Source organism: Citrus clementina, unplaced genomic scaffold (genome assembly GCF_000493195.1).
Source record: "Citrus clementina cultivar Clemenules unplaced genomic scaffold, Citrus_clementina_v1.0 scaffold_8, whole genome shotgun sequence".
In the NCBI taxonomy this organism is placed as follows: Eukaryota; Viridiplantae; Streptophyta; class Magnoliopsida; order Sapindales; family Rutaceae; genus Citrus; species Citrus x clementina.
In genome coordinates, this window is record NW_006262022.1 from 10,774,692 (window position 1) to 10,791,228 (window position 16,537).

The following is a 16,537-nucleotide window of genomic DNA, read 5'->3' on the forward strand; positions in this document are numbered from 1 at the left end:
ACACATGTGGGGGCAGATTCGGCACATTTGGTGACATAATTGCATCATTCAGAACTTGGAAAGGAGTCTGGAATCCAAGGGAGCTTGATGGTGTTCGATTGATCAAGTATGCTGCGGATGCCAGTGCTTCTCCCCAATAAGATAATGGCATGTGGGCTTGGATTAGTGATGCTCGAAAAACTTCTAGTAAATGTCTGTTTTTTCGTTCAGCAACGCCATTTTGTTGGGGTGTCCCCACACAAGTGGTTTGATGGACAGATCCTTGTGATTTCAGAAACTGTTGAATTGCTGTGCTCATATACTCGCCTCCATTATCAATATGTAGAACTCGAATTTGTGTCTGAAATTGAGTTGTCACCATCTTATGAAATCTTTGAAATAAAGAGTTTACTTCGTCTTTCGATTTCATCAGAAAAATCCATGTCATTCTGCTACAATCATCAATAAATGTAACAAACCAACGAGCACCTCCAATTGTAGAAACTTTAGATGGCCCCCATACATCAGAATATACTACCATAAAAGGAACTGGATTTTTATTTAAGGACAATGGAAAAGTAGTTCGATGGCTTTTTGAAAGTTCACAAACATCACATTTAAAGTTACAAACATCAAATTTCAGAAACAAACTAGGAAATAATTTTTTTAAGTAACCAAATGACACATGCCCTAAACGTCTATGCCATAACCAAATTTCTGATTTCCCTTTTTTTTATGGAACTATCTGCGACTAGTGTGGGGCTTAGCTTTCCAGTGTTTGTTGATGACATCTCCAAGTAGTACAAGTTGCCTTGTCTAATACCATAACCAATCGTTTGCTTCGTTTGGATGTCCTTAAACACACAATGATCAGGCCAAAAAATTACAATGTTAAATTGAGACACAGATAAAAGATTATAATCTAAAGATGGAACAATTAACACAGCGTCTAAATTTAATTCATTTGTGAGTCGTAAAGATCCTTCCCCAATAACTGAGGTTGTGGTTCCATTTGCAGTGGAAATATGTTTTTGTGAAGATGGTTTCAATTGAGAAACTTGTCGAGAATCAAAAGTCATATGATCAGTTGCCCCAGAATCAATTATCCATGTACTATTAATAACAGGTGTAAGAGTTTTAAAGGCCTTACCTGGACTGACAGAGGTTGCAATTTGCACTGAAGATTCTTTTCTAAGATCTGTAGTGGATGTGGATTCAGCTACTGCAGTTTTTGATCCATGCTTGGTGTTCTTCTTTCGAGTATCCCACCAGTCAGGATATCCAATGATTTCAAAACATTGTTCTTTCGTATGACCCTTCTTTCTACAATGAGTGCAATGGAGTGATGACTTGTCAACAAACTTCCTTTGAGGCTGCTGTCGTGCTATCATAGCAGACGTTTCTGAGTCGACCTTCTTGTTTAGTTTGTTTTGCCGTATATCTTCTCTTCGGATCAGAGAATAACATTCTTCTAAGTCTGGGATAATGTCTTTTCGTAGAATTTCTCCACGAACTTGGTCAAATTCTTCATCTGGCCCAACAAGAAAAATGTGCACTCTCAATCTTTCAACAGACCTTCTGTATATTACAACATCTTCTGGATCCTTCATGACCACTTTATCTCGGTGATCAAGTTCTCGAAATATTTCAACCAATTCTCCATAGAATTTAGAGAGTGGTTGTCCATTTTGCTTGGTAGAGAATGCCTTCTAGTTTAGAGTGAAAACTTGTAATTCATCGCTTCCATCATAGAAGGCTTTTGATAATGCATCCCAGATTTCGTAGGCTGTAGGAATTCGTAAATATCGCTTCATGATCTCCGGAGACATGGATATGAGTAACCATCTTTTTACTTTTTGGTTCTCACTATACCATTTCTCATATTCCTTTGAAGATTCCTCAAATGGCTTTGTGCTGCTACGAATATATGAGAGTTTTTCTCTTTCTGCAAGATGCATGTCCATTATTTGAGACCAAACATCGTAGTTTGTCTCAGTGAGGATAATTCCAGCATTAAATACTCCATCAGATTGAACAGATTGAATTACAACATGACTAGATTCAGTTGGAGTTTTCTTCATTTTTTTTGTTTTTTTTCCTTTTCTTTTTTCTCTTTTTTTTCTTTTTTTTGTTTTTTTTTTGTTTTCTTTTTGTTTTTGTTTTTTTTTCCGTCTAGATTGAAAGAAGAAAAAAAATAACCTTTTTAGGTAACAAAACGACAAGTCGTTTGACCACTACTTGCCAAACCGACATGTCGGTTATGGTGGAATATAAACGACATGTCGTTTTAATCCTGCTGCACTTCTGGAGACTAAGCGTCACGTCGTTTTATCTCTAATTTAAAAACGACATGTCGGTTTTAATATAACAAAAAACGACACGTCATTTTTTGACTGCTGCACTTCTGAGATAAAAACGACATGTCGGTTGACGTCTTCTTCAACCTCTAGAGCGCGTGAATGATGACAGTGGCGCGTGGTTGACTGGCCGTGGCTTCGGGTGGCGCGTGGGAGCGCGTGGAAATGTGTTTAAATGCGAAATTTTTACAGTTTCCTCACTGAAAACTGAGAATTGTGATGGTGTTCTTGGTTTTTGAGGAAAACACTCTCGGAAAATTGATGGGATTGTTGATAAATTTGTAAACTCAAGTTTTTTACGTATGAGTGGCTTGTTTCTTGATCGGCATGGATATCTGTAATGGTAGGAATGGGTTTAAAAAAGAAAATGGTGGGAAAAATGGTTGTGGGAGGAATTTGGTTTCCTCTGTTTTTGTTACAAACAGAGCAGCGGAACTTAAAGAAACTTGAGCGTATTCATGGCTCTGATACCATGAAGAAACGTGTTTTCATTTCTTGAATAAAGCATTATACATTGAGAGTTATTTATAGATGCAGAGACTATATTTTTTCAAAGATTACATATGTGAATACGTAAGGAAATGTGTCAATCCGTTCGGCGCGGATCTTGTCTTTGACAAGTGCAGATTACCCCTTTGACAAGTGCAAATTCTGTCTTTGAAAGCTTCATTCAATGCCGTTTTATTTGATTCTCAACAATCATATCCCTCACTGCCTATAATCTATCATTAACTGTAGTTATTTTGATTCATCTATGTCTGGTTTTATACCTAGCATGAGTTATATCACTCACTTCTTTCTATATGTGCATGGGTTCAGCTCTATCTTTAATCCGCATTATGATGCTGAAGATAATGAAGTTTAAACAATACTTTTTGCTATGTAAAAGTATTGAAAGCCTTTTCGTGTCACATTGTTGGATAAGTGTTTCACAAAACCTTTGTCTCAATCGACCACACTTTAAGTTTGGGATACTTCTAAAGCTAATTTCTTTAATTGAATTTTGTTGCTCAGGTGAGAAAGCAGAAATAAACTTAATGAATGTGCTCACATGACTGCAAAATTAAAGAAATTGGTCATCGTTATCTTTATTTTTCTAGCTTTTATAAATTTTTATACCACTCTTTTAGCAACATCTAAAATAGGGTCCTCAAGCATCGTTTGAAATTGACGCTTCTCCTCATTTGTTAATTTGTTCCATTTTTCAGCAATTGTCGCTGTGCAAATCTTTCGAACTACTTGTTTCCTTGGCCTCTTTGCTTTATATTTACTGTAATCAACATTCACTATTACTTCAATAACACAAACAAAAATAATTGCTAACATAACAACTTAAAAGAAATCAATTAATTTATACATACAAAGTGTACCCATGCTCTCTGACCAATAACTGCACTTGTATCATCTTTAGTATCCATGTTATAAATGGATTCTATTATTCAAGTCCTGGCATAGATAACATATAAATTTAATGTCAATTTAATCATTAACAAAAAAAAAAGGACAATAGCAAATAACAGCAGTGACAATAATAATGTGCAAAATTCAGGGGAAATGGTGATGAAAATTAGGGGAACTAACTAGCCATATCAGCTTAAGCAGCTAACTGCTTGGTTTCTGCCTTCAAAGCGGTTAGTCACGTCAACCAAGCAGCTAACCACCCAGAAGGCAAAGACTAAAAGGTTAGCTGCTTTGACCCATCTGGCAAGTTGGTTCCCTTGATTTTCATCATCTTCTTCTTTCATTTCTTCATCTTCTCTTTCTAAATTCCAAAACCACACCCCTCTCTCACTATAATCCATTATTTTCTTATGCTTTTCTTGCCAATTTAGTGCTTCCAATACATTAATCACTCTTTAACAACAGTTTTTCATCATATAAACACCATTTTTCCATTCAAAATTCATAAAATCCTAATTACTTCACATAGCACAAACAATTTAACATATCATATAAATCCCTAATTGTTCCTCATAGCATTTTCAATATTCACCAGAAAAAGCACAAGAGCCAAGATTACATCTTTACCTTGTCTTTGACTCGAAAATGAAAGAGAACGAGAGGTAAATGTGTTCAACAACTCAAGATGCTAACGACTGGTTAATGGATTCGACTTGTTGTTTGCTATGCGGGAGATGATAACTTCGATTTTATGTAATTAATAAAAAAATCCAAGAGAAAAATCATTAATGTGAAAGATTGTGAAAGACAAAAGAGAGATGTTAGGGATTTGATGGATTGAAAACTATTTTAGTAACCAGTTTAACAAGTTACCCTTTTTTTTTTTATTTAGATTCAATCTCAACCATTGGATTCATTTTACTTGAGTCCAAAAATTACATTTAAAAAATTGCACGATGTCGAGCATTGAGGCCCGGCATTGTAGCTTTAACCATGAGTTGCATGTAACAAATTATAATGAACCATATAGACTACTATAAATAGCAGCATGTATTCTTTAATTGATTGGTTAATAAGAATCTTCACCAACTTTTCATTTAATGATTTTTCTTTAGCTTTCTTTTATTTTCTTACTTGGCAAACATTATTGCTTAAGATTCAAACATGGTATCAAAGCCTGACATGGCAAAGCTTGGCTCAAAATGCTCTTTCTTATAGCTTTGTTATCCATATTAAGCTAGATCAAAATAATTTTATTCTGGGGCATACACAAGTCCTAGTGCCAATCAAAGGCAACAACTAAGAAGGTTTCATCAATATAGATCACGAGTGTGCAGAACAATTTTTTCTTACTAAGAGCAACAGTGGAGCTAGTTTCTTCAACAAGAAAAGGATCTAGATTTATGAATCTTGAGTTTATAGCTTGGATGAAAACTGATCAACTTCTTCTGAGCTGGATGATGTTATCAAATCAGAAAAATGAACTCTTAATTTTCATTGATTGTGCAACTTCAAAATAGCTATAGGAATCTCTTTCTAGTATGTTTATTTCTCATTCTTAAGCCCGGATTCAAACTCTTGGGATGCATATTCAAACCCTTAAGAAATAATCTATGTATATAGATTATTACTTTGCTACAATAAAACGTATAGTAAACACTTTAGCTTTAGCTAAAAATCTTGTTGAGTTGAATGATTTTGTAGGAATTGTAGGTACTAAGTCACAAAATGGTCTTCATTTCTCACAACCAAAATACATTGCTGATATTTTGGCTAAAAATGATATGGCTAGCTACAATGCAATGCCTACACCTATGTCTATCTTACAAAAGATTATGATAATTCATCTCAGTACTGAAGCAGTACAGGAGCCTTACACTATGTTACCCTCACCAGACCAGAAATAGCCTTTTCTACAAATAAGTTGAGTTCTTATCTTGTCCAATAACTAAACATTCGGAAGCTTGCAAAAGGTTATTAAGGTACTTGAAAAGCAATCAATTGTTTCTATTATTAAGGCATTATACATATCCATTATTTTACTGATTTTGATTGGGCTTGTGATTGAGATGATAGAAAGTCAATGGCTGGATTTATAGTCTATCAGGCCCCAACTTGGTTTCATGGTCTTTTAAGAAACAATCAATTGTTTCTAGATCAAGCATAGAGGGTGAATATAGAGCCTTGGCATATACAACATCAGAGGTGGTTTAGATATAATCTTTACTTGACGAACAACATATCAAGCTAAGCACCATGACAATTATGTGGTGGAGACAACAAGGTGTAATTGCATTTGCATACAATCTAGCATATATCATGATAAAACCAAACATGTTGAGCTAGACATAGATTTTATTACAGACCAAGTTGCAGCAAAGATAGCAATCCATTTTGTGCTTAGTGAAGATCAAAATGCTGACATCCCAACCAAAGCTCTCACTTTAGGCAGTTCCATTACTTGCATAGCAAGCTAAATGTCCATGATGGACATTTTAGCTTTATAAGGGCTATACGTGAATTTGAAAATACATCAAAAGGAAAGTATATTCGTTACTACAAGGCCATTGACAGTAAAGCAGCTCATTGAGCTGGCATGGCTAAGGTTGTTAAATAGTTTAGTTTGTAACAAGCCTATTATTCGAGTAAATGTGTGTAACAAATTATAGTGAACCATACCAACTACTATAAATAACAACTTGCATTCTTTAATCTGTTGGTTAATAAGGATCTTCTACAAGTTTTAATTTCATGATTTTCCTTGAGCTTTCTTTACATTCTTACTTTTCAAAAACTATTGCTTAAGATTCAAACACATATGAGCCTTGTCAGATATAGCAAGCATATATCACAAGTGATTTTGTGGATAGCTACACTAGTCACAAAACAATTTTAGTATTATGCGTTGTTTATTACAAAAAATTATAATCTTTTAAATTTTTAAATATGGGTGCATCAATTAGTAGGGTGTAAGTTAAACAAAAAGTGATCACCGCTCAATAAATTATGAAGCAATTTTTTTAATGGAACAAAGGGTGCCTATACCCTTAAGGGTTGGAAAAATGATTAAGTACTCAAGTTTTCAATAAGGGACAACACTAAGACCCCATTTTTACCATAATATCATTTTGCTCTATTATCCAAAAAAAAAATGAATCCAATATTTTATAATCAATAGAAACATAATACTAAAATAAATGTGGTAATATATATATTTTAAAATAATTTCAATACTTCAAAGTACATTAATATTTTCCAAAATATTTGATACATTTTCTTAAAATAAAATAAAGTTTAGAATAAATGGAAACATAATATTGGAAAGTGTAAAAAAATCTAAATTATTTTAAATATTATTAATACGTAAGGTATATTTTATTAATTGTAAAATATATTTAACCCAAAGATTTATATAAAATAATTATAATGAATAAAATTATAATTATTTTAAATATGAAAAATATATTAATAATATTATTAGTCTACTAGATAAGTTAAATTATTTGTATTTTATTAAAAAAATTAAAGTTAATTATTTTAGTTACTATATTCAAAAGACTTTATGGTCCAAAAAAAGGTAATGTTGTCTATTACTAAAAACTTAGGGTTTATGTAACTATTTTTCCAACTCTCAAAGGGGGTAGATATCTTTTCCACCTTTTTTTTAGTGGAAAACAATTTCTATGCAACTGCCCAAGTGAAATCGATGTAGCCATTGATTTGGCTTTTGTGTGACAACCTTGCCATTAACATTGATTAAGATCAAAGTATTCTTAAATGTATTTTAAGAGTTCTATTTTAAATGATGTGCCATTTATTTATTATATGAAAAAATTATAATTTATAAAATTATTTTGAATGCTATTAGGGCGCATGTAGCATTGCATAGCATTACTTCGTGGGCCCAACATTGATTGAAATAAACCTATATTTAGCATTTGAAATGAAATGCATTGTACAACATTAGCTAAAGCCTTAATGTAGCTTTTGCCGCATTATCAAAACTCGTGCCCCCTCAAGTATAAGCAATATTGCTAACATTTAAAACAAAAATTATTTAATCAATTAAATCATATCTAATTTATTTATTATTAGTGTAAAATATAATAAATTTGAATGGAAAAATACTGACTACCATCAACCAGTACAATTCATCGTTGGCGATATTATTTTGGCATCTTAAGACATTAAAATTGGTGTCAATAGAATCCTTATCACTAGAACTATGCAATGGTATATGTAATACTAGAAACGGAGCTTCTGTAGGAAACTCCTTCACTGATGAGACATATACCATTGTTTAGATCCAGTGATGAAGATTCTAATGGTAACAAAATTGACGTCAAAAGATACTGGAATATGAATGCCAGCGACAGTTTACGGTGGCCAATGATGGCTGACGGTAGTAATTTTATTTTTATTTATAAATTTTAATAATAAGTTCAATAAATATAAATTATAAAACTTTTAAGATATTTATAATTAAAAAATTAATTTAATATAAATTATTATTATATACAATATTATAAAATATAACACCAAATATTATACAACATTAATATAATATAATACTAATTTAGCTTAATGCAATATACCCTGCATTAATTAAAGCGATATACTATAATACAATATAGTATGCTAGCTGCACCCTTATTCAATAATTATCATTAACTTAAGTTGTGGGGGTAGGGGGGGGGGGGGAAGGGGGAAACTTAAGCTGTTGGAACAAAGGATTTCTCAAACACTGAGTAATTTTACAATAAGTGAATCCAGAGATAAGCTAAAGACCCAAAAAAAACATATTTTAATATACAACAAAACAAAATACATTACATTAAAGTGTGCATTATTATGTTTTAGCTTGTCCTTTGTTTTGATAAAAGAAGAAATTCTTTTATTGGAAAATTACTCCTCAAATATTTTGTCATATATATAGCCTTTGTCATGTAATGTATATTAAAATATGTATTTTTCTTGACAAGTTAAAAGATAAAAGAATATATACTTTAATGCAATGTATGTTATTTAATATATTGTAGTCTTTTTTTTTTAATGTTTTATCTTATCCCTTAGGGGTTCTTTTATTGTAATACACACGTACATACACAAAATACAGTCATGTTAGTAAATAAAAAATTTGAATTATGTTAATTTCAATTATGATTCAAGCTTACTATAGTCGATAGGCAAAAAGTTTGCCAATAATTATATATTTACACAGTTTGGACATATAATTTGTGAGGAGATTGTTAGTTTTGCCCTACTAAAATTAATATATATACTTCTACTATTTTATGATAGTCAATTAACTCTCAGATAGCATAATTTTACATTATTACATTTATATTCAAATACACTTTATTTTTATTTATTATAAATTATATAAATAAAAATAAAAAAATTCAATACTAAAAATAAGAAATATATGTTTCAGTGCAAATAAAAAATTAATAATAAGATATTAATATATTTTGTTGTACTTTTGTTACTTTTCAAACATTTCTCTTACAATAAATATATTTGTATTCTCAAGATAAATTATCAAGTAAATGACCTATTTATCTTGCTTTTCCTTTAAATTTTTTCATGCTTGGGATTTTTTAGATATTATGAAAATAGTCGGGAATATGGTATAAATTGATTTCAATAGGGGAGAAATTGATAATTTCCAAAATTTGTATCTCAACTAATGTATCATCAATCATTTTCTGACAATCTAATTATTAGTTAACCTCAATTACCATCATAAACTATGCATCTAATTCATTTATTTTTATTAATAACTCAGGCACTCATTTCATTTTTGACAATCTAATTATTAGTCAACTTTAAATACCATCGTAAACTATGTATCCAACCTTTTTTTTAATTAATAACTCGCACTCTTTAAAGTTCGAACCCAAGGGTTGAAAGCATCAGTGCTTATTATTAGAACTAGATTTTGGCTTCTCATTATGTACCTAATTTTAACAAAACGTAAAATTAGAAAAATCAAAATAGTAATAGTAAAAAGTTGATAAAAAAATAATCAACAAAGCCAACACATTCTCTCTCGTTATGATTTCAAGTTTTAAGTGGTATGCATCAATGCACGAAGGGATGGATATGTAAGATGCTACTAGCCACACATTAATAAATTAATAATGACGTACATCCTTAATTATGGTACCAGGGATAACATAATCACATACTTTATCATTAATTATAGACCCACTTGAATGGCTTCTATATATACATACATAGACCTCTTTCAGGCATGCAGATTTGCTCAAGTTGTTGGTTTATAAAACAATAGCTACCAACACGTATTTGTAGCAAAGGAAATGGCATTGGCCAGCACAGTGAAGAGAATCAATCTTGCATCACAAGGCATAGGGATTTCAGCTCAAGGCTTGCGATGAATTGGCATGTCTGCCTACTACGGGCCCCCAAACACCGAATCCAATATGATTGCCCTGATCCACCATGCCATTGACAGCGGTATCATTTTACTTGACACTACCGATGTTTACGAACCTCACGCAAACCCACACTAAAATAAGCTGATGATACAACCACAAATTTTTTTTATAATTTTATCTTGTATAAACTGATGTGACTTTAATTCATTAGTTGAATGAAAAAATAAAATAATAAAAATAAATCATGTGAGCCAATAGATATTTAATTCAACTAATTTTATCATGCTACATCAGTTTGTACAAGAATTTGTGACTATATCATTACTCAAAGCCAATTAGTAACTGTTAAATACAAGTATATTTATCAGACTCTTAAAAGTTAAAACGAAGCTCAACTTTTTGTTGATTAGAGAAAGTGGAGAGGATTCAGAGAATTCAATTTCTCATAACAGCTGTGCAGATGGAATGATCCTTGTGGTCACGAGATGGTCCTACTTGCAGGTAAGTAATTAGGGCATTAATTTTTGAAGGGGCAAAAGTCACTAAGACAAGGTATGCTTATATGTACATGTGGACCTTCTTAGTTCAAAAATAGTCACATAAATTCTTTTTGGAACTATTATATAGTGACTCAACTTCATATTATCAAGGAATAATTGTCAAATGACCATTTTCTGAAATAGAGGAATTTAGTGTATATTTAATTCAACTTCCAGTGACTTAACATTTTACAAGCTAATTCAATTTTGGTTATTCCCCTACTCAGGGAAATTGGCACTGGAATTGTTGCTTTCAGTCCTCTAGGACATGGGTTTCTTTCATCAGGTGTAAGTTGGCTGAGAGCCTTTTCAAGGGATAATTTTAGACGGGTTTGTTAGTGCCAGCCAGCCATAAAACTATTAGCATTTGGCATTTGGCATTTGGCATTTGGCATTTGGCATTGGCCGTACAATCAAGGTTCCAATGATTTAATGTCAGTTTTGATGCTGAGTTGTTTTTCTAATTGATGCAGCATCTACAAAGGTTCCAACCTGAAACTTTGGAGCATAACAATTTTAACGTGTTGATGAGTTAGCAGCAAAGAAAGGATGCACCCCATCTCAGCTCGCATTAGCTTGGGTTCATCACCAAGGAGATCACGTGTGTCTGATTCCTGGAACCGCCAAGATCGAAAACCTCAATCAAAATATTAAAGTTCTGTCAGTAGAACTTACTAATGGCTGAACGTTAATCCATTGCTTCAGCATACGCCCTAAAGGGTGATCGGTATGGGTGTACGAGTATGACACCTAACTTCATGGAAACCTCCTTAAAGAGCATATGCATACTGCCTTGTTGGTTACCTTGCTGCAGATTCCAGAGTCTTTTGTGTTCCAATGTGCTGTGGGGAAAAAAAAATCGTTATATCTTCTTATATGAATCTCTTTGGTACCTTAGTCCACTTTCTGCAAGCCTTAAGTGTTTCACAACTGCCTTGAAAAATGAAATGAATAGTATTACTGAATACAAGTCAGTATAATAAAGCCCCAATGTTTCTCTCCCTTTCTGTACCCTATTTAATCTCTAAAGGATGGTGGAGTATTTACTAGCTATTTAACTATCACTTCAAAACCTCTTTAGTGCTACGAAACTATTCACTACCATCAAGGAATCAATTCTTTCGGTAGGCCACCGTTCAGTTCTTTCAGTTGTTTTCTGTCCTTCGGAAGAGGCCTAGACTTTTTAACTACCAGCTGTTCATCTGCTTTTGACATTGTAACTTCATTGCTAATCAGCATAATGTTTTCTTGAAGATAGATGGTTTCACTCAAAAGCACTTCATGAGAGAGATTGCAAGTTTCTCCCTTGAAACATGGGGAATCTTTATTCTCTTTGCCATCAAGCTTGGCATTTTCTTCCTCAGAATCTTCAACAATGCCAGCAGCAATTCCGCTGGTTTCCTGAGAATCTTCAACAACAAAATCTGACAATCCCTCACTCGAGTTTGAAAAAGAATCAGTTTTTCCAGTTGTTTCCAGGTAATCTGATCCCTCATATTCTGCAAGTGGTTGGTCCTTGACTTCCACCTCCAATGAAGTCCGACATTCTTTCATAGACTCATCTTCATCCAGTATATCAAAATCTGGTGAGAACTGTTTATCACACCATATCTTCGGCGGCACTCCACAATATTTTCTTGCCAATCTAGTGACTTGCTTGAAATTTTCTACATTGTATGGTGAAGTAGCCATTTGCTCATCAGTTTCTTTAGCTTCCTGATTTCAAGAGAAATATAATGCAATTATTTCACTTGGTTGGATACAATTCTCAACAAACAATAAGAACTTTCTAATGTTAGTGGCATAACTAACCTGCTTATGCCATAAGTTTTAATGATAGACAGCAACAACAACAACAAACATAGGTCAACTTCTAGAATAAAAGAGGGAAAAAAGAGAAAGCAATAACATTTCTGGTATTAACAGAAAATAGTGCCGTTAACATACAAATATTTTTATATTTAATGTTTAGTAAAAAAATTCATAATTAACTACAATCTAATATTTGATTTGCAGACAACGTTTTTACTTCCAATCTAATATTTGATTTTGAAAATCAGGAATGGAATCAAAATTCCTAGCCATTGCATTAGAAATATTAATTCCACTGTTTAGGGCAACTGAATGTTGTGTTGAGTTAAACACTCAATTAACCTTTTTGCAAAACCAAACATCAAAACAGCTTTTCAACTCAAAACTACATTCCAGTGAACCAAAGAGTAGAATCCTTGTTTTCGCATGCTGTCAAGTGTTGCAAGCTGAACACAAAGAAATCATTTCATATAGACATCGAAATAGTCCAAGCTCCTGATAGTTAACTTTTGTTTTTTTTTTTTTTTGTTGGGGGTGGGGGGGGGGGGGGGGGGGTGGACAATTTTGACATATTTCAAATCCTTAGGATTATGACAGTTATTATCATCCACATAAAGAGAGAGATGATTACCTCTATTGGCGACATGATGCTCCTCCGTAAACGTGAAGTCACATGCTGATATCTTAGATCAGACAATGATGCTGGACCGGTACCCAACTTACACTGCTCCTTGAAACTGAATTCTGGGTCCCTGGTGTATTGTGCATCCCTCTGAGGGGAAGCTCCTGAAATTGAAATTTGAATACCCTTTTCAGCATCAGAAATTGAGCTAAAACCTTGTTGACCAGGTAACGTTGGATTCCACATCTGCCCAAGAATCACTGCTCCAGTTTCCTTCCCAATTTTATCATTTGTCGGCTGGGAGGAAGGATGCTCATCAACAGAGTCTGCTGAAGGATCCTTCCCACGTGAATGATCTTTAGAAATTTCATAAAGTAACTTCTTAATTTGAGCACGTTTCATCGAAACCTCAGCAGGTGGAAACCAGTTCCGATTAAGCTGGTAAAAGATCAAAACTTATTACTGAAACAAACAAATGCATAGACAGCTTCCCAATATTTAAAAGGAAATTTTGAATATTGTAAAAAATAAAGACTGAAAAAAACAATTTGCATTCACTTCCTTGCAATGCATAGACAGCTTCCCAATATTTTCTTTTATTTATTGTGTATAATCCCCTTACTTAATTTCCTTTAAACAGCAATCATAATCCAACAGGTTATAACAAATTTAGATGCCTACCACTGTATATCTTAAGAACACTGAAGATAAGGATAAACAACACTGTAAGCCCTACTCCAGTTATTCTAAAAGCAAAAGCAGATACAAGATTGGTTAGGCAATGGGGGAACAACAGATAAAGACTATTAGCCAAACCAGCCACTACCACACAGATGGCCTGGTCTTTCTTTTTCAATAAATCCATCACCAAGTCCTACTCTAATGGTCCAAAAAGCAGCATTTGGGTTCTATCCTTTTGATCATTAAAGAAAAGTCCATACTACTTAGTGGGTGGAAAAGACTAATCACCTGACCCAGCTGTGGCCAAGTATGTGCTCTCACAATGTTGACGCTTAAGAATTTCTCCATGCATACAGACCATCTCCAGTGTTAAGCTTCATTTTCCTGAACTAATCACTACTCTGTTACTATATTGTACATACATTCTAAGTGTCAAAAATTTCCATATCTCTAGCCATGCCCAATGAGCTTGGGAGATAATTGTGCCAAAGCTTAAAAGTTTAACAGTACAGGCATTAAATTTCCAATTCACTGTTTTCCCTGAGGTAATCTTACAAAAAGCCACATCTTTATATCATATCCCAATAACTTAGCTGTTAGTCTTAACAAAAACTGACATTCAGTATCAAGAGATTGCCATTTTCTTTTTCCTCATTTGTAAAAATTCTGGAACTCACAAATTGACGAAATGTAAACTGCAAAGAAAGCATATCACAATTCCTCAGTATACATCATCAGGATTTGCATCCTGTCTTTGGTCCATTACCTATAAGCTTAAACTTTTGGGTTTAGTTGTAGATTGATATGGTATCAAAGCCAATTTGAGCTAGTTGTTTCTTCCTCTGATTCTCCCAATGTATTAGTCAAATTATTATCAGTTGTTATGTTTCTTATAGTGTTTATGATTGTGGGGTTTGCTTAGCCCCATGTACAGCGCTGAAGTAGAATGTTATTGTTGGGTAAGACCTATGAGTGAAATTTTTTGTTCAGCGACCACTGAAGACACATAACTACTACACAGCCATGAAAGCAACAACTAGACATGGGTAAACCAGTCAAGATCACATAAACAAGTTTGCTTAGCAGATACAAAACTATAGGTAAGGTGAGAAGTAAAATCATCAATCTCTACTGCAACAAGGAAACCATAAAGGGATGGTGAGCCAACAAAATCTATGTTAATAACGAAGAACTAATAAAAGTGAGATAACACTGCATATATATCATCTAAATTTCACAACAATTTAAATCAAAGAGTTCACAACAGGAAATTGCAAATTTTACAAACCATTCAAAGCTCAAGGAAGGAGATGAGGCCACTTACAAAGTTTGAAACCTGTTTTTTCTTCAAAGGGTTGAAGTTAGAAAGGGCTTCCTTAAGAAAAAGTTCCACGTAATGGAGCAAAAAGAGGCCACAGTCAAATGAATTTTGCTGCTGCGGCAGCTGAATAAATATGGAAAGAAGAATAAAAAATGTTAACAGTAATTCTCAGTAAACCCAGTTAAAAAAATAAAAAAGATGAACAGTAGTTTTCAGAAAAGCTGTGAAAAAAACTTCGGAATTTGTCAGATGAGCAATAACCTATAAATATGGGATTAAAACAATTGCAAAATGGAAGCATTTATTATTTTCTCTTCGTAATTTGAAGTAAATGAGTCTAGAAATTCAGCCACTACTTGTAATGAGGTTGTAAAATGCACATGAAAGTTTTACTGAAACCAAGAGAGGGGGGGGGGGGAGTGGGGGAGAAAGCAGGACAGAAAAGAATAATATTTAAACAAATGAACTAAGAGAAACATCTGAACAGTTTTAATAAGGAATTCAGCCCTATACATACTCAAAACCAAAAACATAAAATGAAAGACCTCCCTTGTATATTAAGAACAAATATTTACTAAATTACCAAATTGCCAGACTATTAACACACTAGTCCTTGAATAGGATATAATTCTAGCAACATATACATATATTATTATAAAATTACAGTTAAACCAGTGCTTCACCTAGAAATATTTGAAGAACTACAAGGAATTTTATCTTGAAAGAGAGTAAATACCTCAAGAGGCACAAACTGCAAACGTAAGAATTTCGAAGGAACCTCATCATCTGTATTGCTATGCCTCTCTTTCCACTCTTCAGATAGATAACTGCCATATCAAGACAGGCAACTGTAATCAACATTATAACTATATGAAGTAGTTAATGATTCAAATAATAGCAGATACCCAACTTATGAATTAAACAGAAATCTTTAGAATGATTTAAATAATAAATGCACAAGTTCTTTCCAGACAAGAACTCCAAAATTTCAGTTACATAAATTACAACTGTCTCGATAATGAACCAGTCATTATGCTTAAAAAAAAAATATCACATCAACTTAACAAGCATAAAGTAAAAGGTAAAATAGTTTGAGAATAAAAAATTAATAGATTACCCTTGAATGAGATTTTTAAGGCCTCTGTGACTTCCTTTAATAGAATCCATGTGCAAGATGCATGGAACCTTAAGAGACTTTTCAATTTCATCATCTGCAAGGAAATTTATTTATAAAAAAATTAGGATTTTCAAAATGATTAAACAAAGACAATAAACTGAAACTATCGAATCAGGATCTTACCTCTGAAATATGGAACTTCACCAGGATGACAGATGACAATCAAACTCCAGTGAAGACTGTAATCAGAGTGCAATTATAAGTTGAATTTAAGAGAAGTATGAAAAGAGATAATTCACCTCTGATT

The 16,537-nt window shown here is 33.0% G+C and overlaps 1 protein-coding gene and 1 pseudogene across 1 annotated transcript in view; one reads left to right on the top strand and one right to left on the bottom strand.

Annotated features, from left to right (window-relative positions):
* Positions 1–10,144: 10,144 nt before the first annotated feature.
* On the top strand, positions 10,145–11,680 carry LOC112096347 (annotated as a pseudogene).
* Positions 11,470–16,537, bottom strand: part of LOC18034732 — a 33,314-nt gene continuing 28,246 nt past the window's right edge. Inside the window, 6 exon segments of the mRNA XM_006423687.2 lie at positions 11,470–12,393; positions 13,121–13,549; positions 15,117–15,236; positions 15,850–15,940; positions 16,231–16,324; positions 16,414–16,487. Of these exon segments, the coding sequence (XP_006423750.2) occupies positions 11,782–12,393; positions 13,121–13,549; positions 15,117–15,236; positions 15,850–15,940; positions 16,231–16,324; positions 16,414–16,487 (1,420 nt within the window). The 3' untranslated portion in view covers positions 11,470–11,781.